A 25228-nucleotide genomic window follows, 5' to 3' on the forward strand; every position below is an offset into this window, starting at 1 on the left:
ATAAATAAGGTTTAATAGAAGTGTTCCTTCTAGAAAGTGGCTCATGTTTTAAGGGCTGTTGCCAAATGGCTACCAGGCTTCTTTTTACTTCTGTTGCAAATTTCTGTATTTTTAAAAACTAGCTACCAGAGACTTATTAGCTTTTTAACTTGGAAAAACAAAATAGAAAATCAACAGAAGCAATTTATATACAATGCAGTTTGAATGGACAGTAGAGAAGGACAGAAGGTCATTGCTGAGCAAAGAGGAAACAAAATCTTTGATTTACCTCCTTAATCTATGGCAGAACTCTAATTTACCATTTTCTGAAGGTTATCTCTAATTCTAATTGCCTATTTCCATCCTGTCCTTCTGAGAAATTGAAGCCACAGACACCCTTTCCGTGAGTGTCAAATGCCTTCTGGTGATTAGGTATGCTTCCGTGCTGACATTGGTGGTCTGCAGCTTAATTACGGATATGTAGGGGCAAAGCTGGCCTTTGGATATTAATCAGTGTTACTGAAAGGAGAACTCCTGAAGCTACCACCTTTACAAATGTATATCCAATTATTCTTGATTTAAAGAGTGTAATTGTTCAAGTTTTTTAAAAAAGGAGTCAAAGTATATTCCACATTTTGTGTGAAAATAAGGGATTATCATATGTATTAGTCCGTTCTCATGCTGCTATTACAAAATACCAGTAACTGAGTAATTTATAAAGAAAAGAGGTTTAATTGGCTTACAGTTCTGCATGGCTGGGAAGGCCTCAGGAAACTTACAATCACGGCGGAAGGGGACACAATCATGTGTTTCTTCACATGGTGGCAGGAGAGAGAATTGGAGCGTGAAGGGGAAAAAGCCCCTTATAAAACCATCGGATCTCATGAACAAGGGTCAACTGTACTTTTACAAGAACAGCATGGGGGAACTGCCTCCATTACCTTAGGACCTCCTATGAGGTCCCTCCCCCAACATGTGGAGATTACAATTTAGATTACAATTCAAGATGAGATTTGGGTGGAGACAGAGCCAGACCATATCCATCATACATCAGAAAAAGTTCAGTCATCACCTGCAGTCCCATAAGCCTGCTCACTGGGCACTGTGTTCAGATATTTCTTGACCCTCGTTCTCACCATTAGTTTATAGAAGATGAACTAACACGAGGGAAAGGAGCAGGTGTAGAGAGACAGATTTTGAGCCATCATGTTAAAGGGGCAGATCTATAGCATTTTACAGTCCTTGTGTTCATGAAAATAAAGACTAGTAGTAGCAAGTATTTGTGCTCAGTCAAAATGATCCTAAAGCAAAAAGCAGAAATGCCAACAAAGACCTCACCTTGTGCAAGAAGGGCCTGGGGCTCATATGTGGGACTAGACACGATTCCTTTATATACAAGAGAATTTTTCTCAGGTCCACCCTTATGGCGGAGAATGTGGTCCTGATGTCGCATATCTCCATGTATGCCTTATAACGCATTGCTAATTCATTTTAGAATTCAATAGGATTTACTGAGTGCCTGCAGTACACCTGGTACTGTCAATGGCTTTTACTGGTTTGTCATTTTCAATAAATGCTTTTGTCATCTTCACAAATCCTGACTTAAAAACTCTGCTGTATAGGCTGTCATCTAAATATGTCTAATGGTGATTAAAAGTCAAGGTGTGAGCCCTGAAAGTAAGGAAACTCAATAATCTTTTTTTTTTCTTTTTACCCCTTCCTGTGCCCCCCTCCTCAACCTCTCCATGTTTTTTTTTTTAAATGAATGTTCTTCAGGGCTTTCAAAAAACATTTCCTACTACATTTCCCAATGCCTTGGAAATACAATTGTATGAATATTAAAACAAATAGTATGTATTTACTTCTGAGTTGAGAGTTTAAAATTATGTTCATCCCTTTATGGTTTAGGTTTCCTTAAGTCTAGAGACAACATCTCTAGTATGAGCATGATAAATATTTTTTCGTAAGTACAGAGGAAGTTAAAGTATAAATTAAATCACTTTCTAATACAAATCAACCATCCTTATGATAATCTGGCAGAAAAGAAATGGAATGTCTACCACTTCTGCAAGAAGAGGTGGCATAACTCAACCTGCTGCAAACCACTTAGGGACAGATTTTTAAACAGTTGCTGCCAAGTACTTAGAACAACGTGTGCTTGTTAGAAGCTAATTATTCCCTTTTTCACTCTTGATTCCAGACTACTAGAATACAATGGGGACATCACATTAACTTATTCTTTCAGAGCACCCTTCTGGGAGTAGCCTGGAAAGATTAGGCAGATTGTATTGGAGATTCTTATTCCCCAAAAACAAAGGTAGATGCAGGATCTCTGTCAGGATACGTCAGTCTTTAAGTGTGTATCTAGCAATGAATGAGAGAAATGAATACAGCAAAACTGAGCTAAGTCAAAGCTTTGAGGCTTACAGGCAATTGAAGTTACAGGTAAGTATTACTATAGAATGAATTTGTTTTCACATCATGCTTTTTTAAAAATTGAGTACATGTGTTGCTTATTAATGAATGAATCTTAATCTCTTAAACTTTAAATATATGAAAGTTTCCCACTTTTGTTTTCTGAATGAGGTCTGCTAAATTTAATTCATATTGATCCCAGCTTCACCTAAAAAATATTTGAAAATTCTATATATTTTCATTCCTCAGTGCTACCTGCAGTTTACTTCACAATGATACATTCCCACCTTGCCAGACTTTTACTTTGATTTGGTAATATCAGTGATGACAGTTGGCTGACGATACTGTACTTTTTGTAAAGAGGTAATGACACTAAGGAGCACAGCTGAAAAAGCGAGATTCAAAATAGCTAGACTTAAATTATTTTTTAAGACAGGGTCTTGCTATTTAGCCCAGGCTACAGTGCAGTGGTATGATCATGGCTCACTGCAGCCTCAACTTCCCAGGCTCAGTGACCTCCCATCTTAGCCTTTAGAGTAGCTAGGACTACAGGCGTGTGCCATCATATCCTGCAATATTCACTCACTCAGATGGAGCCTCACTATACTGCCAGGACTGGGCTCAAACTCCTGGGCTCAAGCAATCCTTCTGCCAAATTGCGGGCTTGGCCCTTTTCCAAGTTGAACCCTCTCCCCCTCCCCCTCTCTCTCTCCTTTTCTGTTCCAAAGCTTTTTAATCAACTCACTTCTGCTCTGAAACTTGCCTAGGTCTCTCCTTCTGCCTTATGCCCCTCAGTAGAATTCTTTCTTCTGAGGAGGCAAGAACTGAGGCTGCTGTAGACCCATATGGATTTGCCACCGGTAACTTGGGTAACTCGGATATCTGCCACTGCTAACATATTTGGTCCACATGACTCATACCTTCCTAGTGGCCATTGAGCTCCAGACAATCCTCAGTGAGGAAAACCGTACTCAATATTCAAGAGTCACCCTTCTAGAGGGGACGTCTGCACTGCCCATCGGTGGGACAAGACAGTGGTGAAATCCTGGCTATGTCTCACTTGGACCCGGCTGGATACCACTTTCATCAACTGATGCAGCCAACTCAGCCCTGCCGGGTAGCAATGAGCCAAGATCCACCGAACCGCAACCACCCCCTCTGTCAGCAGGAAGAAGTTAAAGACAGACCTTCATCTATTTTGCCCCAAAGATTTGAGGTTCTGGACTCTTGAGGTGAGTAATGTTACAGCAAGTAGCTAGTCATGTATGAACAGGGCAAGAGAGAGAAGCCCCCTCCCAACATACACCGGGAGTGTTGGGCAACAATCAGCTGATGGTCAGGTGGTTGTTAACAAGCAGAGAACAAGGAGCCTCAATTTTTTTTTTTTGCTAGGTGCTAGTCCCTAATGGAATCAGAGCAGAATAAAACTACTGAAAATAAGGAAAAAATAAAGAGAAATTCAGAACCTCAGCACCCTTCCATGAACATGTACGTTTTTCACAAAACTACATTTAAAAGTCTAGTTATCCACCGAGTATGGTGGCTTATCCCTGTAATCCCAGCACTTTGAAAGTTTGACTTTTCTTTCCCAGAAGTAAGAGTTGATTAACAAAGCTTTAGAACAGCAAGGAAAAGGAAGGGAAAGAAAAGAGAAGTTCACCTTGGGAGACAGCAAAACAGGCGCCTTCAGAAAGCAAGTGCGCAGCTTGACCTCTGTGACTTCGGGTTTTATACGTTGGTATACTTCCGGGATCTTGCAGGACTTCTGCCTACTCCTGAAATCTTATTGGAAGCTGCTGATCAATTTCAGGTGTTTTCTATCCATGAAGAGCGTGCCTTTCCCTGGTGCTGGCTGTGACCAATTGTTACTCCTCCTGAAATCTTATTGGGAAGCTGCTGATCAGTTTCAAGTGTTTTCTGTCCATTAAGAGCGTGCCTTTCCCTGGTGCTGGCTGTGACCAATTGTTACTCCTCCTGAAATCTTACTGGGAAGCTGCTGATCAGTTTCAAGTGTTTTCTGTCCATTAAGAGCGTGCCTTTCCCTGGTGCTGGCTGTGACCAATTGTTACTCCTCCTGAAATCTTATTGGGAAGCTGCTGATCAGTTTCAAGTGTTTTCTATCCATTAAGAGCGTGCCTTTCCCCGGTGCTGGCTGTGACCAATTGTTACTCCTCCTGAAATCTTATTGGGAAGCTGCTGATCAGTTTCAGATGTTTTCTACCTATTAAGAGCGTGCTTTTCCCTGGTGCCGGCTGTGACCAATGATTACTCCTGAACTCTTATTGGAAGCTGCTGATCAGTTTCAGGTGTTTTCTATCCATGAAGCGCGTGCCTTTCCCTGGTGCTGGCTGTGACCAATTGTTACTCCTGAAATCTTATTGAAAGCTAAAGTAATAATTAGTCACAGCCGGCCCCAGGGAAAGGCACCCTCTTAATAGGTAGAAAACATCTGAAACTGATCAGCAGCTTCCCAATAAGATTTCAGGAGGAGTAACAATTGGTCACAGCCAGCACCAGGGAAAGGCACACTCTTCATGTTATTGTCACAGCCCATGCATTCGTTATAATTTTCTTCATAGTTATACGGATCATAATTGGAGGCTTCGGAAATTGATGAGTCCCTCTGATAATTGGTGCTCCTGACATAGCATTCCCTCGCCTAAATAACATAAGCTTCTGACTCCTTCCCCCCTCCTTTGTACTACTAGTAGCATCCGCCTTAGTAGAAGCCGGCGCTGGGACAGGCTGAACAGTGTACCCCCCTTTAGCAGGGAATTTCTCCCACCCAGGAGCCTCCGTGGACCTAACTATCTTCTCGCTTCACCTAGCAGGCATCTCCTCTATTTTAGGAGCTATCAATTTCATCACCACTATCATTAACATAAAACCTCCCGCAATATCTTAATATCAACCCCCCTATTACTTCAGCTTTCAATAAGATTTCAGGAATAACAACTGGTCACAGCCAGCACCAGGGAAAGGCACGCTCTTAATGGATAGAAAACACTTGAAACTGATCAGCAGTTTCCCAATCAGATTTCAGGAGGAGTAACAATTGGTTACAGCCGGCACCAGGGAAAGGCACGCTCTTCATGGATAGAAAACACCTGAAATTGATCAGCAGCTTCCAATAAGATTTCAGGAGGAGTAACAATTGGTCACAGCCAGCACCAGGGAAAGGCACGCTCTTCATGGATAGAAAACACCTGAAATTGATCAGCAGCTTCCAATAAGATTTCAGGAGTAGGCAGAAGTCCTGCAAGATCCCGGAAGTACAACGTATAAAACCCGAAGTCACAGAGGTCAAGCTGCGCACTTGCTTTCTGAAGGCGCCTGTTTTGCTGTCTCCCAAGGTGAACTCTTTTTCTTTCCCTTCCTTTTCCTTGCTGTTCTAAAGCTTTTTAATCAACTCTTACTTCTGTTCTGGGAAAGAAAAGTCAAACTTTCAAAGTGCTGGGATTACAGGGATAAGCCACCATACTCGGTGGATAACTAGACTTTTAAATGTAGTTTTGTGAAAAACGTACATGTTCATGGAAGGGTGCTGAGGTTCTGAATTTCTCTATTTTTTCCTTATTTTCAGTAGTTTTATTCTGCTCTGATTCCATTAGGGACTAGCACCTAGCCCCCAAAAAAAAAAAAAAAAAAAAAAATTGAGGCTCCTTGCTCTCTGCTTGTTTTGACTATCACAACAGAACAAAAGAATAAAATGACCATTATCAAAGTATAACTTCTTATCCATCTGTTATGTGCCTGCCTGTCAATCATCTATCCTCTTTATCTGGATACTGAAATTTTTATATAATAGGGAGACGTGTACAGGGTGGTAAAATGTATTCTGAGAAGTGCACAGTACAGAAAGTAAACCCACAGTATAGTGAAACGTAATTTCCGTTGAACATATTTTATAAACATTTGACTTAAGTAGTCAATGCATATCCTGTAAAAACTACAATCGCCACCAACCAACCAGAGAAGCATGAAATATTGAGATTAAGTAAACTAACTGAAAAGGCATGTCAAGCCCTTGACTTTGCTAGAAGTTAATATCGGTGAGATAAAAGTATTTCAGTTATTACATCTATGCTACATATAAATCAACATCACGAAGTCTCTGGCAATGTTTTAGGATATTCCAGTGCATTCTAATTTTTTATCAGATGCATAAGAAATTATTGCAGAAATTGTGTATCAGTCTAAATCTTAGCTCTGTCTTCAGAAAACGTTTCCTTCATACTACCGTGAAAGCAATAGTTTTTTTTTCTGGAATTATAGGCCAAACCCCTTGACAAAAACTAGAGTTGTCCATTACACTACTTCTGACCTATTTCCACATTTTTTGTATTAAGAGCATTAATATCTCACTTGCTTAGAAATTTGATAGTTTTTTCATTTAAACATTTTATAGTTTTCGAGCAAATATCAATATTTACACGTATGTTTAAATAAAAACCTTATTACAAGCATATTCGAATTATTTTTCATCACAGAAATGGGCAAGGTTAATTTTGCATGATCATGACTCGGGCAGTTTGTGTGTGGCTGCTGGCATCTGAAGAGGGAAATAAAAGCATGAGACGCTTGTCTTCTGATTCTTGAAATTACCAAACCAGTCCCCACTCCTCGGCTTTTCTCAACCCTCTAATCTTTATTCTATTAAATATTTTCGTACACAAATAACGAAGATACTGTTAAATACAGGCAGTCAAGTTGGCCCATAAGAGTCCCTTTAAAATATAACATGTAATTGCCTTCAGTAAGTGACTACAATCATTCCAACTGCTTTGCCTTGTAGAACATATTTAACTGTTAATTTCCATGATAGAACTCCGTTAGTTTGGAAACCCTGGCAAGCAAATATTGCTATAAGATATTACTTCAGTTCGCTTGCAACAAATAATTTTTGTCAAAACTTACAGCATTGTTAATAGTGAGCAAAAGCTAACGTGTGGGAAAAAAGTCTGAATGCCTAACTACCAGAGGGTCAAAATTGGTCATTCTTTCCCTAGATGTTTATTGGATGCTTATTACATTCAAGCCTATGGTGCTCAGTAAATGTTTGTTGGATGAGTGAATGCTCTCGGCTGTGTGGGTTTCAGCCTTATTTTCTTAGTTTCTTGCTTCCTCCAGTGTTGGCCAGCTGTTAGTTGCTTGTAGTCAATCAAATATTTTATTTGAAGGGTAAGATGATTCAGTTTAAAACAAAAGGGAAGGAACGGGAAGACAACTGCCAGAGCTGGGTTGTCGGCTGCTGTTAGTCAGAAATCTGCTAGCTATTAATTTGATTCATCTGGCAAGCTATTCCTATGCTAGTTAATTGAGCATTTATCATTAGAAAAGCTACAAAGGCAAAGTATCTACATGTGGCCCTTTCTACCCTGCATCCTCTCCAAATGGTTTCTATATTGAGGCTTTGACTAAACTTTAAGACTTTCATGGGTAGGTTTGTGTACCAGTTTATGGCAGAGCCTTAAAGCCTGAAGCCAGCCTCCTGAACTGATATTGAATCCTTTCAAGGAAAAAGATGCAAAAAAATCCTTCATAAAACACAGCATGAAGCAGACCTCTACATTAGCTTTTAGTTTCTGATAATGTGCTCGGTATAATGTTTTAGTCAAGTTCTTGTGCCAAATTGGGTCCTTAGCCCTCACAGTAATTTTTGGAATTTTTTTTCACCATGAGTGTAGGAAATGATAGCTTTTTAAAAGCCACTGTAAATCTCGGCTCCCACTGCTGCCAGTGACAGCTGATAAAGGGGAATGGGAGGAAAAGCAAGCAATGCAAATACAAAGCAATTTGCATGAGTCAGTCCACCTGCAGGAAGCTAATGGAGGTGCTGCTTTCCTACTTTAAGGTGACTTGCCTTGCAAACTGTAGATCTCACCAACGCTGTTCTGACGAGTGATGTGATGCCAGTACGCGCTGCGAGGAAGAGAGATTGATTTGGATAATGTCATTGGTTCAGTCAAGCTTGTCTGAAGCTAAAAGAGAAAAGAAAATGTGTTTTAGGCCTTGTTGAAAACTGAAATCTGCTCTTTTAAATGTTCAGGGTTAAATGAGTGACAGATGATAGAATCTGCTGTAGAAATCTACATGATCCCCTGTGTAAAGATAACTTTTTAAAGTAAAATCATTACTCAAAAATGTGAAAGGAATACTTGTAAACAATTCAATCTAACTCATTAATTAAGAGAACACAAATAGTACGAATGATTCCAATGACTTGTAGCAATGGGGAATGCTGGTAAACACTCAGGGCACGATCAATTGTAGTCACTCCACCCAACACAGTTACTTAAATTTCTATGGACAAGAATTATTTGCATTACTCTCGGCTTTCTACAATTTACAGAGTTGTAAAATAATAAAGGTGCCAGCCCCTTCAGAAGCAGAGACCCATGAAAGGTTTACAGAATACCCATTATTTACCCATTTCAATCTCTATAAAACTTTTCCTTACACGTCCTCCCAACCTTACACAATGGATATTTTCTCAGACCTTTTTCCTTGCTCCTGTGATAGAATCTTGTACATATTAAAAAGATATTCTCTGAGAAACACTGATAAAATTGTGGCATGTTTATTCGAAATATTTTAAGGATAGCTGAGAAGATTCACACAATATCATGTACTCAGCTACGTGATTAGTTCAAAGAAAATAAGTTTACATTGCGTTTTCAAGAAATAGCTTTATTTTTATTAATGCACAAGAAGTTTCAAGAACCATGCAGAAATGGTTTTATTTAGTCTTGGCACACATGTCTCTGACCCAACCTGAGGAAATGTTTACTTTTGACAATGAGTAATCCTCTAACGAATAAAATCGCATTTTCTTTGATGCCTGACTCCTGGCAAAACAGAGTTGTAAAGATGATCTCTGTCAAATCTAGGCTTTGCGTGCCTTGCTGCTACTGTGGTGTGTACCTTCCACGGTGCTCCTGCACACTCTGTGCCCAGCCCTTGATGCTTGGATGGATCACATACTTCTACATCCAGCATTGGATTTGACTCTTGCCACCCTTCATAAAAGATGCTATCAGGAAAGTACCCGATATGACACAACAGGTCGTTCAAGGCCGCATAAAACTAAGAGGTTCTTACATTTTAATAGAAAGTGGAATTAAAGAGCTTGCACATATTTAGTGGTAAGACATTTCTGGAGCTGCTACGTCTTGTCACAAAAGTGCCATACTCGGTCTATTTAAAAGTCTGGCACTGTTGAGGTATCTTTTTTTAAAGATGGCTCCAAATGGTAACTTTGCAGCCATTCTTTGTTTTTTCAAAATTTGGTAGACTTCAAAGTTTTCCTGCTTATTACATAAACAGGTGAACTATCCACATCCACATCCTGTGGTTGGTGTTTATAGGGGTGGGGTTCTACGGAGACAAGCTTCTGGGTTATAGAGCAGTGCTTTCAGAATCTTTTGGGTGGTTTGGTAACAATAACGGCAGGAGACAGCCAAATGCCTAGGCAGATAGTGTCCCCGGAGAACCTCGGACCCACCCAGGTCATTGTATATAGGGGACTTGTCTAAACATGCCCACGGTAAAAAACTGTCCCTTAACACATGTGCAGTAAAGGAAATGAATGTAGGGTGGCTCAGACTATAAGGGCCCATGTGCACACTGGGAAAAAAATGGGACTGAGACACCAGGAATTAACACCTTATGCAGGGGAGGAGCCGCCTGGCCCCTTCAGCTCCTGTGTGGTGGCCTGGTGCTCAATCTGAGGTGGGAGCTGGCTGGCGGGACAGCTCTTTGCTGAGAGCTCCCCTTTTGCTTAAATTCTACTTTCCTCACCCTTCAGTGTGTTTGCATGCCTTACTTTTTCCTGGTTGTGAGACAAGAACCTGGATTTAGCTGAACTAAGGAACAAAAAAACCTGCATCAACAATGGGCGTTTCCAGTTTTACCCTGGACCTAACAGTGGGGTGGGACTCTGCAAGTAGGGCTATGCACATTGAAAACACGCATTACACCCTCATGGATGGAAGTCCACCACCACAAAGAACTAGAGGCAAGGCTCATTTTATGAAAGCATTATTGGGAGAAAAGATAGGACTTTTGTCTTTAAAGCCAATTTCCCATATGAGGCATAAACTTAACTAAACACATCTTCAATTCATGTCAGCAATGCCCATTAATAACTATCCATAGATTCAGTCTCATACTAATCACGGTTCTGTCTGTCTACTCTTCCTTTTTCTAATATAATTTATTACTCAGCATACAGTAGATCATTGGTAAATTAATCTTTCCAAAATGTGATTGAAAGTGCTTTTTCTTTTTTTTTTTTTTTATTCTGGGAGACATTTTTCTTCCCAAATGGTCAGTTTTTAAGCATCAGGAAAATAGCATTTTTGTTTGCTGGAAATATAGTTGGAAGCCACGGGATAATTCTTCCACATGATTTCCTTCTGAATCTCCCTGTATTGTTTTACACCTCAAGTTTCTCTACTTTTCTCTCTTCATTTTCATGTTCTAGGATGCTTTTAATAATACTCTATTTATTCCTTAGGTTTCTCTCTATTCTACTTCCATAACTTATTGCTGAAAAATGGAAAATTTATGTTCAAAAAATTATGGATTTTCTTGATCTTTGCTAGGGATACAGATCTAGTCTCCCATTTCTCAATGTCTAGATGTTCCCCTGGATTTTAGAATAGAGTTCATTCCCCATGTGTACCTTTTTTGTATTGAGTACTGCTATAGACTGAACTGTTTCTGCACAAATTCATATGTTAAAGCACTAACCCCCAAATGACTATATTTGAAGATAAGGCTTTTAAAGAGGTTAATGAAGGTTAAAGGAGGACATAAGGGTGGGGACCATGATCAAATAGGACTTGTGCCCTTAGATGAAGAGGAAGAGAGACCCAGGGATAAATATTCGGAGAAAAGGCCATTAAGGACACAGCAAGGAAACACCCATCTAAAAGTTGAGAAGGCCTCAGGAGAAACCAACCCTGCAGGCATCTTGGGTGGTTGTTGTGTTTTGTTTTTTTTTTTTTTTTTTTTTTTTTTTGCACTTCCAGCCTCCAGAACTGAGAATTTCTGCTGTTCAACCTATCCAGTTTGTGGTATTTTGTTATAGCAAGCTGAGCAAATTAATGAGTACTGTCATGGGGAATCTAAGTGGTGTAGAATCTGTCTGATTTAACCAGCAATTTTTAATTTTATGAACTTTAAGCAATGTATTACAAATTGACCTGTTTGATTTGTGCAATGACCAAGACAGTATTTCAAGCACACTTGATGAAATTTTTTTTTTTTTTTCCCAGATAGCGTCTCACTCTGTTGCCCAGGCTGGAGTGTGGTGCAATCTTGGCTCCCTGCAACCTCTGCCTCCCAAGCTCAAGCAATTTTGCCACCTCAGCCTCGCGAGTAGCCTGGATTATAGGTGTAAAACTTCTTTTGATGACAGGCTTCAACAAGAGGACACACATCCTTAACTATTCAATTAAAACTCATCCTTAACTATTTTCATATTATAATGCTTCAATTAAAAGCATTAAGAAAAAGCTTAAAATGCTATAGTAATTTCTTAATTGAAAAAGCAATGCATCAATTTGACCAGGAGGAGTTTTAGGATCATAAAAGCATGTATGTTAAAAAGCAATTTGTATTTATATTGCAAATATTTATAAAACATTGAGATTTCTAAACAATGTATTAAGAAATTAAACAAGATGGATACATGTGTTCGAAGTTTTCATTCCTTCTCTGCAAGGGTCTGCTGTATTGATTTTTTTTTTTTTTTGGTGGACTTAGTTTAAAAAAAATCTCAGCTATACAAAATTCTGCAATCTTTGTGCCAGAATTCCCTTGGTATTTATAAGACTATTTCCTGCAGGCGATGCTTCTCCTTTTCGCATAGGGTCGGGATTTAGAAAGAATGCTCTAGCATATATTGCAGAAATCAACTAGACTAGGAAGCATTTAGTTCTTGATACACTTGCCATCACTTTTTGCCATTTTTCGCTCTGTCTTGCTTCTATTCTTGTGAAACAGCAGTCAGTTTTCTAGCATATGAGCAATGAATCGGGAGTTACTTAGCATCTGGAAAGAGGGTAGAGATCACAGCTGAAGTAAGCCTGGAGAGCAGTTCAAACACTTGTGCTTTGAGAGGGACAACTGACACATCTCATCACAAAGCCAACAGTCTAAGAAAATTAGCCCCAAAGTGTGCCATATGGAGACTGCATTTTGATACCCTTGTTCGAATATAACACAGATGAGAATTATGCTGTCCTCAAGGTGATGAGAAAAGACCCTTCTCCCCAACCAGAAAAGTTTACATTTAGACGGCTCTCGGAAAGATGGAAACAAGAAGTGGGTTCTTTGTGTTTTTTCCCATTTAGGCAATACATAAATACACTTTGATATCATCTATGAATCTCATTTATAAATAAGATTCCAACTCTCATGTCTCTCCTCCCCTAAACTTTGGAAGATTCTTTTGAACACATTTCATTGAAAAAGTCATTTTTAGGAAACAATTCTTCCTGTGTCACTCTGGGTTTGCACTTTTGTTACTATATTTTCAACTATGTTTGTACAGCAAACAGCCTCAGAAGATAGAAATGTCTTCCTCCAGGAAACAGATCTGCCCTCTGCCTGAACAGGACAGGACAGATCCTGTCTTCCTCCAAGGAAAAGGCTGGGCAGGGTTGCTAGTTAGCCCCCACGATAAGATTGGGAGTTGCTAACTCGGATCCCTTGGCTGGGGCAACATGCAGCAGCATCCACCCTGGCTGCTCCACATGACTCTGTGGGACCTAGGGACCAGGGAAACCTGTGGAAGCATGAAACTTATGATGCTCACTGTGCCTCAGGAATAAAGTCCTGTCTCTGACTCAGGAGTTTTTTGTGATTTCTGCCAACATCCATGAAACTAATAGGCAAGGGAAGCAGGGCTGGTAGCATCTTTCCTGCTTTTGCTAATCTGATTGTCTCTACTCTTCCTATCTCTTGAATCTAAATTACTGTATTGTATTTCCTCCATTGAACTATCACAGGCTCCATTTACTTAAGTGGACCCTGAATAATACAAAGGACTACATTGCTATGTCCCAAATTTATTTACTATATCCACACTGAAAGGCATTAAGTTATTTCTGCTCTTATGCAACTAAAATTTACAAATCTCAATACCAAAGAATTTTGAGAAATTTTAGAAAACATTTAGGTTAGTATGCCATCTAGGGACTTTAGTTTACATATGTATAAGTAGAATTATGACTGTTTCTGCCAAAAGTCAATTCTCCTAAGGTTATTTTGTTTACATTTTAATACAAAATCATCAAATTCTTTAGGATTTTTTTTAAATACATGTTTTTATAAGTCCTTTCATATGTCGAATTTATATATTTGGGTTTTTACTTTGGATGTTTCTATTTTTATATTAGAGCGACTTGTTTTATGTAAATTTATATTTTTCAGTTTTTATTTTGTGCTTGTGCTAATTTCCACCTGCTGTTTTTCTTAGGTTGTCTTGATCTTTTCACCTTCTCAAGTAATTTTAATTTTATTTAATAAAAGCATTTGCTTCTGAGTGAAGTAGAATAGAAAGTATTCTCTCCTAAAATTATATAATTGTAAATTGTAGCTCTATTTCCTTTTTTACATAAAGTTATTGCTTGTGTATATTAAGGTAATGACTTCTTGTGCGCTTTTTTTTTTTTTCTTTAGAGACGAGATCTCACTATGTTGCCCACATTGGCCTGGAACTCTGGTCTCAATTCTCCCACCTCAGTCTCCCAAAGCACTGCCATTAGAGGTGTGAGCCACTGCACTGGGCCGTTTGTGCAAATTTTTTTATTTTTAATCAGAACATGCACTGAGTAGTTTCCATATATTAAAATTCAGTTTTCATTTTTAACTATATGGCCAATTTCTGTACATCTTATAGGTACATGAAAAGATACATTGATACGGAATCTCTCTACTACGCACACTCAAATATACACATAGTAAACACTATTTGCTCTGCATTTCCTGCTCCATATATTTAATTTTTAATCTGTATCAACATGAAAGTGTTAATTTCAAATGACTAGCATGTTTCTGCCCATTTCTTCTTGTATCCGTAAGTACTTTTTAACTGTACTATAAATTGACAATTTATAATATATATTTGTGGGGCACATGATATAATTTATGAATACAAGTGAAATCAATCTAACATAACCATTAATTCAAATACTTTTTTGTGATAACATTTGAAATTTAGCAATTTTGAAATGTACAATACAGCATTACTAACTGTATTTGCCACAACAGAACCCTCAAAATAAAACATACTCCTGCCTATTACCCTTTGACCGTCATCTCCCTGTTGCCCCCAAGTCCCTAGCCTTTGTAGCCACATCTCTACTTTCTACTTTTATGAGTTGATTGCTTTAGATTTGATTTGATAGGTGAGAACATGTGGTGTTTGTCTTTTCGTGCCTGGCTTGTTTAACTTAGCATAATGTTCTCCAATTCCATCTATGTTGCTGCAAATGACCGTTTTCTTTTTTTAAGGCTATGTTGCTGCAAAATGACAGTTTTTCTTTTTAAGGCTCAATATTCCACTGTGTATGTATTCCACATTTCTTAATCCATTCATCTGTTGATAAACACTTATGTTGATTCCATAAACTGACTATTGTGTAACATGCTGCAGTGAATACAGGAGAACTGAATCTCTTTGAACTGATTCAAATCATTTGGGTAAATACCTAGAAGTAGAATCGCTGGCCTATGGGGTAGTTTTATTTTTAAATGTCTGAGGAACCTCCATGCTGTTTTCCACGATGGTTGTACTTTGCATTTCCAGCAACAGTGTTCAGGGGTCCCAGTCTCCTTTTCTCCATGTCCTCACCAGCACTTGTTACCTTTCATCTTTTTATAAATAGCCATCCTGACGTGTGAAAATCTCATTGTGGTTTTACTTGCATTCCCCTAATAGCAATGTACAGCATTTTTTATGAACCTTCATAGCCATTTTTGTCTTTTGAAAAATGTCTACTCATGTTCTTTGCCCATTTTTTAAGTACTATTTTATACATGACAATGGTGTTTAATTCACAAAGCTTTGTTTTACGGTTCTATAAGTTACTGTCCCCTTCCTTAGCTATTTTATTAAACTCTCCTTTAAACGTTCTGCCCAGGCCTAACATTCAACCTCACCTCATCTTCTAGCCACTACCCTTCCAAATGAGTAAGAATCTCCTGTATTTTCTCCTAGGAAGTCTGGACTTTCAAGAAACTGTTGTTCATCCATTAATATTTTTGTTTCATCTGCACTTGGTCTAGTAGAAATTGAGCATTTTTAACACATATTCTCTATATAATGCCTTTTCCTCATTTTTGGCCAAATTCAAGTATTCTACGTTTTCTTTTATATCCCTTTAGTCATTGTATCTGGTATTTGACCCAGAACTTTTTTTTTTTCCAGATGGAGTCTCACTCTGTTGCCAGGCAGGAGTGCAGTGGCACAATCTTGGTGGCTCACTGCAACCTCTGCCTCCCGGGTTCAAGTGATTCTCCTGCCTCAGCCTCCCAGGTAGCTTGACTACAGGCACGCACCATCACACGTAACTAATTTAAAACAAATTTTTTTTTTTTAATTTTTAGAAGAGACAGGGTTTCACCATGTTGACCAGGATGGTGTCTCTATCTCTTGACCTCATGATCTACCCTACCTGCCTTGGCCTCCCAAAGTGCTGGGATTACAGGTGTGAGCCACCGTGCCTGGCCAACTCCTTAATTTTTATCTACTTAAATCTTCATAAAATTCTTGTAAGATAGGAAAAGGATGAAATGTCCCTCTTTAAAATGAGAGGATGCTGAAGCTTTGAGATAATCGACATTCCTAAGACCATATATTCTGTGAAAGCAAAACTGGAATCATGACTCTGTTCTATGCTTTTGTCCTTTTTTCACCATCAAGAGATTCTGTATAATGTCTTTCCTCATAATCTTGCATCATAAATAGTATTAAATATTGCATTTTGTGAAAGATTGAAGATGACTGCAAATTCATTTAAAAGCTGACATTTAGAAATTGCCTATGTTCCTTTTTTTTAATTTTCAAGTTCTGGGGTACACGTGCAGGATGTGCAGGTTTGTTATATAGGTAAATGTGCCATGGTGGTTTGCTGCACCTATCAACCCATCACCTAGGTATTAAGCGTAGCTAATTTTCCTAATGCTCTCCCTCTCCCCACCCCAACCCCCAACAGGCCCCAGTGTGTGGTGTTCCCCTCCCTGTGTCCATGTGTTCTCACTTGCAAGCGGGAACTGAACAATGAGAACATGTGGTATTTGGTTTTCTGTTCTTGCATTAGTTTGCTGGGGATAATGGCTTCCAGCTCATCCCACGTCCCATGAAAAGGACATAATCTCATTTCTTTTTATGGCTGCATAGTATTTCATGGTATGTACATACCACATTTTCTTTATCCAGTTTATCACTGGTGGGCATTTGGGTTGATTCCATGTCTTGGCTATTGTGAACAGTGCTTCAGTGAACATATGCATGCACGTATCTTTGTAATAGAATGATTTCTATTTCTTTGAGTATACACCCAGTAATGGGATGACTTGGTCAAATGATATTTCTGGTTCTAGATCTTTGAGGAATTGCCACACCATCTTCCACAATGGTTGAACTAATTTACATTTCCACCAACAGTGTAAAAGTGTTCCTATTACTCCACAACCTTGCTAGCATCTGTTTGATTTCTGCCTTAATTTCATTACTTACCCAGAAATCATTCGGAAGCAGGTTGTTCAATTTCCATGTAGTTGTGTGGTTTTGAGTGAGTTTCTTAATCTTGAGTTCTAATTTGATCGTACTGTGGTCTGAGATACTGTTATTTCAGTTCTTTTGCATCTGCTGAGTGATTTACTTCCAATTATGGGAAAAATTTTAGAGTAAGTGCCATATGGTGCCAAGAAGAATGCATATTCTGTTGTTTTGGGAGTGGGTCTATCAGGTCCACTTGATCCAGAGCTGAGTTCAAGTCCTGAATAAGTTTCTGTCTCGATCTGTCTAATATTGACAGTGGGGTGTTAAATTCTCCCACTATTGTGTGGGAATCTATGTCTCTTTATGGGTCTCTAAGAACTGGTTTTATGAATCTGGGTGCTCCTGTATTGGGTGTATACATATTTAGAACAGTTAGCTCTTGTTAAATTGACCTCTTTACCATCATGTAATGCCCTTTTTTGTCTTTTTTGAGCTTTGTTGGTTTAAAGTCTGTTTTGTGAGAAACTAGGATTGCAACCCATTTTTTTTCTGTTTTCAATTTGCTTGGTAAATTTTCCTCCCCTTTTGAGTCTGTGTGTCTTTGCATATAAGATTGTTCCCTCCCTTTAATCTGGGCTTCTTGGTGATTGATTTGACTAGTATAACATATGGTAGGTGTGACATTATGTCTGCTGTGGACAAGACTTCTAAGACCCTTATGACAGCTTCTCTTCCTCTCACTACTTCTGAGTCACCATGTAGGGCTGCATACATGTAAGACTGCTACGGAGTGAGGAAGCTTCAAGTAACTATGTGGACAAGTCATGCAATTCAAGGTTTAAAATCCTTCTTAGAAAACCACCAATGTTCTTACAGATGGGAAATCAATATGCAGAAAAATTCAAGAATTTGTTCAAGGGGAAATCTCAACTACAGAGCTTCCAATAGAAAACAGTTCTCTAGACTGAGTCCATTGCTCTTTAGACTTTGATGCTGATATCTTCTAGAAAAAGCTTCCTCCCTAATATATTACAATGTGGACATTCCATCCTTATCCTTTGAGAAGACCTAAGTTACCAGGAAGGTGGGCTGACAGATGTTGGGAATTTTATGAAGGTATTGACAACCCACACCTCTTCATGCTTTTACCAAAAATACAACCTAGGTAATCTTACTGTCTTCGAAATTTTTTCCTTTGTTGATTTGAGGCTTTGTTTCCCCCTGTGAACATTGATGCTAATTTGTGTTCACTTACATAAAATTCATTTGTATAAAAAAATGCTAACTGACCTTCCTTTTGCTCTTTATCTCTAGTGATTGCCTAAAAATTTAAAAATTGGATTAGCAGTTGAGACAAATCTATATACAACTGAGAAGAAATTCAGCATTTATACATTGACATTTATGAGCCATTCTCTATGTGCCTAGCCAATGTGCAAATTGGTCTCATATGTTATACCACTGAATATTCACATAAATTGTCAACAAATATGCCATCTGAACTTGACAGACAAGGACAATGAGGTGCAGAGGGATAATATAATTTGTTCATGGTGACATAGCTAGTTGAGTGGCTCTGAGGTTTCAGAATCCTGATATTCTTCCCTCTTCCCCATGACTCTCACTGTAAAATTACTGGATCTCTCTCCTCCAGGATACAGATAAGAATGAGAATTACACCAATTTGGGTAAATTTCACAAAGCCAGAGCAGGAATGCGAGTGCCTGTTTCTCATGTTCAAGACAGAACAACACAGTATGCATGGCAGAATCAGAAGGTAGTTAACATGAGTTTTGCTTTCCACCAACCTGTTAGCAGATATCAACTCCACGGCTGCCTCCTAATTGGACCTCAGGAAGGCACATACATATATTTTTTTTAAGATTCAGTTTTTCCTTATCTCTAAACTGGAGTCAATGTAACCTAAAGTGTTTTAAATATTGTTATAAGATGTACTTAGGGAGTGAAAAGCATAGTGTGTGTCACATGTTAAGTGCTTGGTAAAGATTGCTGCATTGGAATTTCTACTCCTGCATGGAAGAAGTGGCATAGACCAGAGGGGTCTACATGTGTATATGTGGTCAAGACACAAAATTTTGTCCAAACTGAGGTATTAATGACAATTCAGACATATTTTGATCTAAGCCTAATTACCAAATAAAAATACAACCCCACAAATGAATATGAGGAATATCTGAATAATACCAGCAGATGGGGAAAAGTGGAACAGATGAGAGACAAGTGAGAGAATAGCAGAATGTGGTCCATGTGTGTATGCATGTGTGCATTCTGTGTGTGTGTGTGTGTGTGCATTGTAAGCTGGGAAGGGATAGCCATAGCTTTCTCTGATGAAGAGAGTTAAGAAATGCCTCTAGGGTACATATGCCAGCACATTCTCTGGTATGACTGACACAAGAGGGACTGGGTGAAAAAACGTGAATAAGAAATATTGCAAAGGTACAAGTGGCCAGAAAATACATGAAGTGACATGTGAAATGTATGTCAATTGTGAAAAATGTTTTACTGTTTAATCAGAAAATGCTGCATACAAGTGCTCTTTCAGTTGAACATTGAGCTTTATTCTTGGAAAAGGATTCCTGAAACCTCTGAAAACCGTATGTGAATAGAGATGCCAGACACCTTAAGCCAACCATGCTTGGCACTCTGTACTCGTTAAAACAGTCCTCTGAAGTTTGAAGGCTTATGGGCAATGGGCTTCTTACAGACTTGGTTTAATTTTCAACAAGGGACACCTCACACTTAATCTTCCATTTTATTTAAAATAAATGGAAAGGAATTAGATAACTGCTAAGTCTGTACCAGAATGACAAATAAAAGGCAATATTTACATGGTCATTGAATTAAAGTTGCTAGATGTCATTTAATTGAACTTTGTAGGATATTGTTTTCATTACACCTCTGAAAAAATGGGTGTTATTGTATATTTCAAATCATGTATTGGCCAAGTGTGGTGGCTCATGCCTGTAATCCTAGCACCTTGGGAGGACGAACCGGGTAGATTGCCTGAGCTCAGGAGTTCGAGACCAGCCTGGGAAACGTGGCAAAACGCTCTCTACTAAAATACAAAAACATAGCCAGGCGTGGTGGCATGTGCCTGTAATTCCAGCTACTATGGAGGCTGAGGCACAAGATTCGCTTGAAACCAGGAGGTAGAGGTTGCAGTGAGCCAAGATCATGTCACTGCACTCCACCTTGGGCAACGAGTGAGAGACTGTCTCTAAATAAATGAATAAAAAAATATTAAATAAAACCATGTATGGACCAAAATACTTTCAGGAAGTCTGAAAATAAACTGAGTTTGGGAATAACAGCAGAAACTGTCATTCACTTTCAACACCATTTCCGTCTGCAATCAGTAATGCATTTAACAACATGTATATTTTTAATCTCTATTATCTCTTTCTATTTATTTGCAAGTAGACATTTACAGAGCTGCTCTTTGAATATAATGAATATGATAAATACACAAAATGTTAAATTTCTTAGTGATTTAAAATCAAATTTTGGGTTTTTAAATTTTATTTTATTTTATTTTATTTATTTTTTTTTTTTGAGACGGAGTCTGGCTCTGTCGCCCAGGCTGGAGTGCAGTGGCCGGATCTCAGCTCACTGCAAGCTCCGCCCCCAGGGTTTATGCCATTCTCCTGCCTCAGCCTCCCGTGTAGCTGGGACTACAGGCGCCCGCCGCCTCGCCCGGCTAGTTTTTTGTATTTTTTAGTAGAGACGGGGTTTCACCGTGTTCGCCAGGATGGTCTCGATCTCCTGACCTCGTGATCCGCCCGTCTCGGCCTCCCAAAGTGCTGGGATTACAGGCTTGAGCCACCGCGCCCGGCCGGGTTTTTAAATTTTAAAAAACGTAAATATATAGAGGCTATCGTTAAGTTCATAAAATTAATTTCCAGTATCTGCACGTACTGAAAGCTGGGATGAATTTTTAGTGATGGTTAAAACAGTTTAGCTTTAAGTGGGAAAAATGTTTCTTGCTAGCCATTTTATGAATTGGCTCATTACTGAGCTTTTACTAAAGACGAGGAGGTGGTCTAACACTGAAGTACATATTATGATATCATTGTGCCTCACTCGGCACCTTTAAGTACAAGTAACTGAAGCACAGAAAATGTGACTTGCCCAAGGTCACATAGCTCTGTTGCAGTCTTTCCCTGGAATACAACCTCCTAAATCCTACTGTGTTCCTTCTACAAACTGTGTTTGCGTTCAGTGAACATATCCCAGGAACTGACACTTCTGCTCACATTCACTGGATGTGGCCTTCATTATCTTCCCAGGCAATGCTTATATCAACTTAGATTTTAGTGGCCTACATTTAAAAAATACTTCTATTTTATAGCATTAGTTTCAAAGAAAAGATAATCTGAGTCATTGGGTTGTATGTATGTTATAATGTCTGTATGTTGGGTCATTTTGATGAGCCTTTGAAATCTGTTACTTTCATTTAAGAAAACTATCCTTGTGCAGCTTTCTTTATATTGTTCGGTTCCAGCAATGCAAAAAAAAGAAACAAAATTGTATTTAACACAGAAATTGCAGTCTTTTGTGTTAGGCAATGATTTTTCGTATACAGAATCAACTCTGATCTATTTGATTACATTTGAGAAGTACAAACTTATACATATATTCATGCATGAAAGCATTTTCTGAAGTGACATCTAAAGTATCAAATTTTAAGGAAACAATAAATTTAAAAGAATGCTAGTCTAGTTTTTACTCATATCATGCAAGAGCACCACTGATCAGACAAATTACACACTGCTTTCTCACTATCTCTACCTCCTTGGTGTCCTTATGCAGAAATACATGTTTCTTCTTGGGCATGTATATGTGTGGGTTGGTTTTTTTTTTTTTTTTTTTTGAGACGGAGTCTCGCTCTGTCACCCAGGCTGGAGTGCAGTGGCCGGATCTCAGCTCACTGCAAACTCCGCCTCCTGGGTTTACGCCATTCTCCTGCCTCAGCCTCCCGAGTAGCTGGGACTACAGGCACCCGCCACCTCGCCCGGCTAGTTTTTTTTGTATTTTTTAGTAGAGACGGGGTTTCACCGTGTCAGCCAGGATGGTCTTGATCTCCTGACCTCGTGATCCGCCCGTCTCGGCCTCCCAAAGTGCTGGGATTACAGGCTTGAGCCACCGCGCCCGGCCTTTTTTTTTTTTTTAAGATGGAGTTTCGCTATTGTTGCCGAGGCTGGAGTACCATCTCTGCTCACCACAACCTCTGCCTCCCAGGTTCAAGTGATTCTGTTGTCTCAGCTTCCTGAGTAGCTGGGATTACAAGTGCCCATCATCACGCCCAGCTAACTTTTTGTATTTTTAGTAGAGACGGGTTTCACCATGTTGGCCAGGCTGGTCTTGAACCCCTGACCTCAAGTGATCTGTCTACCTTGGCCTCCCAAAGTGCAGGGATTGCAGGCGTGAGCCACCCCACCCGGCCATGTGAGGTTTTTTCATTGTTTAGACTAAATTTTCTTTAGTGTTCTGAAACTGAACAATAGTGAGTGAATTGATTAACTGGGATCACAGATCCATTTTCACATTTTCATTATCGACCATAATAATTTGTTCTAATTCAGCTTGTGCTGTTTCGTCACAATCCATGACTATCAGTAAAAAAAATTTCACAAATAGGCAAGTGGTGTATTTCCTGGCAGAAAGCTGATCGCTGTCAGCAATCATTAAAGCTCTAATCTTAAGATTAATATTGATAATATTGAGTGATAAAATCATGAATTAGAACACTGAATAATAACTTGCAGTTATTCTTTTTTTTTTGAGACGGAGTTGCCTAGGCTGGAAGGCAATGGCGTTATCTCGGCTCACTGCAACCTCCACCTCCTGGGTTCAAGCAATTCTCTTGCCTCAGCCTCCGGATTACAGGCACCCGCCACCACACCCAGCTAATTACTGTATTTTTAGTAGAGGCGGGGTTTCACCATGTTGGCCAGGCTGGTCTCGAACTCCTGACCTCAAGTGACCCGCCCACCTTGGCCTCCCAATGTTTTCTTTTTCTGTTCACCAGAGCTTAGGAAAATCACAGAATTGACAGCTCTGGAGGGCGGCAGCCCATTTGGCAAGTCCCACTGATGATGTTTTTTAAAGCATTAGACAAAGTCTTTATCTTCCTGGCATTTCAACAGCACCCACGCTATTTGTCCTTACACTGTGTCCAGAGCTTTCCTGGTAGGCCAGGAGATGGGGACTGCGCACCAGGAGCATCCTAAATGCTGTTTTTTTATACACTGAAATTCTCATTTTGTGAGGGTGTTTGTATACAAATGTTCTTAAATTACTTGCAATGTTAGAAGATTGGAAATGATTGACAATCCCCCCCACTAACACACTTCTTTTTGCTTACTTATTTTTGATATAGCAGAAAAAAATTTTCTCATTCTCAACTGCTCTTTACATGTGAGCATTTTATAATTGCTTTAAACATAAAAGGCACATTTTAAAAGAAAGCACTTTTCATTTAATGTGTGTGTGTGTCTGTGTGTGTGTAAAACAGGTCCGTGAAAATCTAAAATTATTTCCAGTTGGGGCCTTGTCCATGATTTCAGCCTGTACTCAACCTTAACAGCCTAAGTCACATGGATGCATTCGTGATACCGTTTCTGATGAATGGCTTCTATCACAAAGAATGTCAAAACTTTCTTTGATAATGTTGCACATGCACATCAAACCAGCTACAGATACTTTTGGCAATGGAATCCAAAGAACTCTGCTAGCTCTAAGAACAAGAATGATCTCTGTGAAACAAACATCTCTAGAGATGAACATATTCGTTCAAATATCTAGCTTTAATCATTTTCTCAAATATTTGAAACACATTCCTCAAATAGTTCCAGTTTAATATGTATTACCCTAGCTTAATTCTCCCATGTATCTTAAAACTCTTATAGTAAGAAACGGTTGTTGAGACGTTATTTCTCATTTGAGTTTGTTTATCCAACTTTCGAGTAACAATTTTGTTATTTTAAATAGCAAATGAAGAATTAGAGTATTTAAACATTCTTTCATACTTGTTGGAAGTTTTTAAAAAAATTTTCCGTGACCACGCATGGTACACCTGTATTCCTAAACATTGGGAAGCCAAGGAAGTTGGATCGCTTGAACCCAGGAGTTCAACACCAGCCTGGGCAACATAGTAAGACCTCATCTCTATTAAAAAAAAAAAAAAAAAAAAAAATTGGGAATAGTGGTGCAGGCCTGTGGTACCAGCTAGTCGGGGGCTGAGGCCAGAGGATCACTTCAGCCCAGGAGGTTGAGGCTGGCAGTGAGTTGTGTTCACACCACTGCACTCCGGCCTGGGTGACAGAGCGAGACTCTGTCTCAAAAAAACAACAGCAACAAAGAAAAGTTTTGTGCATGGTGAGGTGGTATCTATATTAAAAAAAAAAAAAAAAGTATCTGGGAGAACTGGAAAACTTTGCTTTTGGTTGTAGTATTTTGGAAATTGAGGCATTTATCAACTTGAAGCAGCTTGCACTTGGAAAAGGATTAGTTCAGTTTACTCTGAAGGACAAATTAGCCGTAGAGTAATTCTTACTAGCGTTAACCTGCAGAGGAAAGCATAGTTGTGAAATTATTTCTGAATTAAACCACTCTATTGACATGTATGCGCTGAGTGATGGATTCTCTGGTTTTGTAATTTCTAGAAAGTTTCTCTGTTGAGCCTTGCTGAGCCTGCTGTTTAAATGTTTGTTGCATTCTCTTCTGTCTGTCTCAGCACTGATGTCGGTACCCACGTCTGTGGTGTACACCCTAGTTTTAGACTGCCTGCGGTTACAGTGACTGGATCCCTTATCTCATCTGAGCCATTAACAGCAATTACTTGACTCCAGTCCTCTGACTTGCTTCTCAGTGGCACAGGACAATGAGAAACATACAACATCAACAACAAAAGTGAATTAAGTTTTGTTTAGCAAATATTTTGGCACAACATTGTTAGAAATACTTGAAAGAGTGTGAAGGATATTATGTAGCCATAATAGCAACTCTTGTTATTCAATGTCAGTCGGACATTACCCTCATCCATAATGAACGCTTTCATGGTACTTCTATGTGCTT

General features: G+C 39.1%; 1 protein-coding gene across 2 annotated transcripts in view; it reads right to left on the bottom strand.

The window, feature by feature from the left end:
* The window catches only part of LOC105476952 (docking protein 6), a 445591-nt gene that overhangs the window by 80508 nt on the left and 339855 nt on the right, over positions 1 to 25228 (bottom strand). For both annotated transcript variants that reach the window (XM_011733258.3, XM_011733257.3), the window contains exon 7: positions 8258 to 8375. In XM_011733258.3, the coding sequence (XP_011731560.1) occupies positions 8258 to 8375 (118 nt within the window). The remainder of the gene's footprint in view (positions 1 to 8257; positions 8376 to 25228) is intronic.

Source organism: Macaca nemestrina, chromosome 19, assembly GCF_043159975.1.
Source record: "Macaca nemestrina isolate mMacNem1 chromosome 19, mMacNem.hap1, whole genome shotgun sequence".
Classification (NCBI taxonomy): Eukaryota; Metazoa; Chordata; class Mammalia; order Primates; family Cercopithecidae; genus Macaca; species Macaca nemestrina.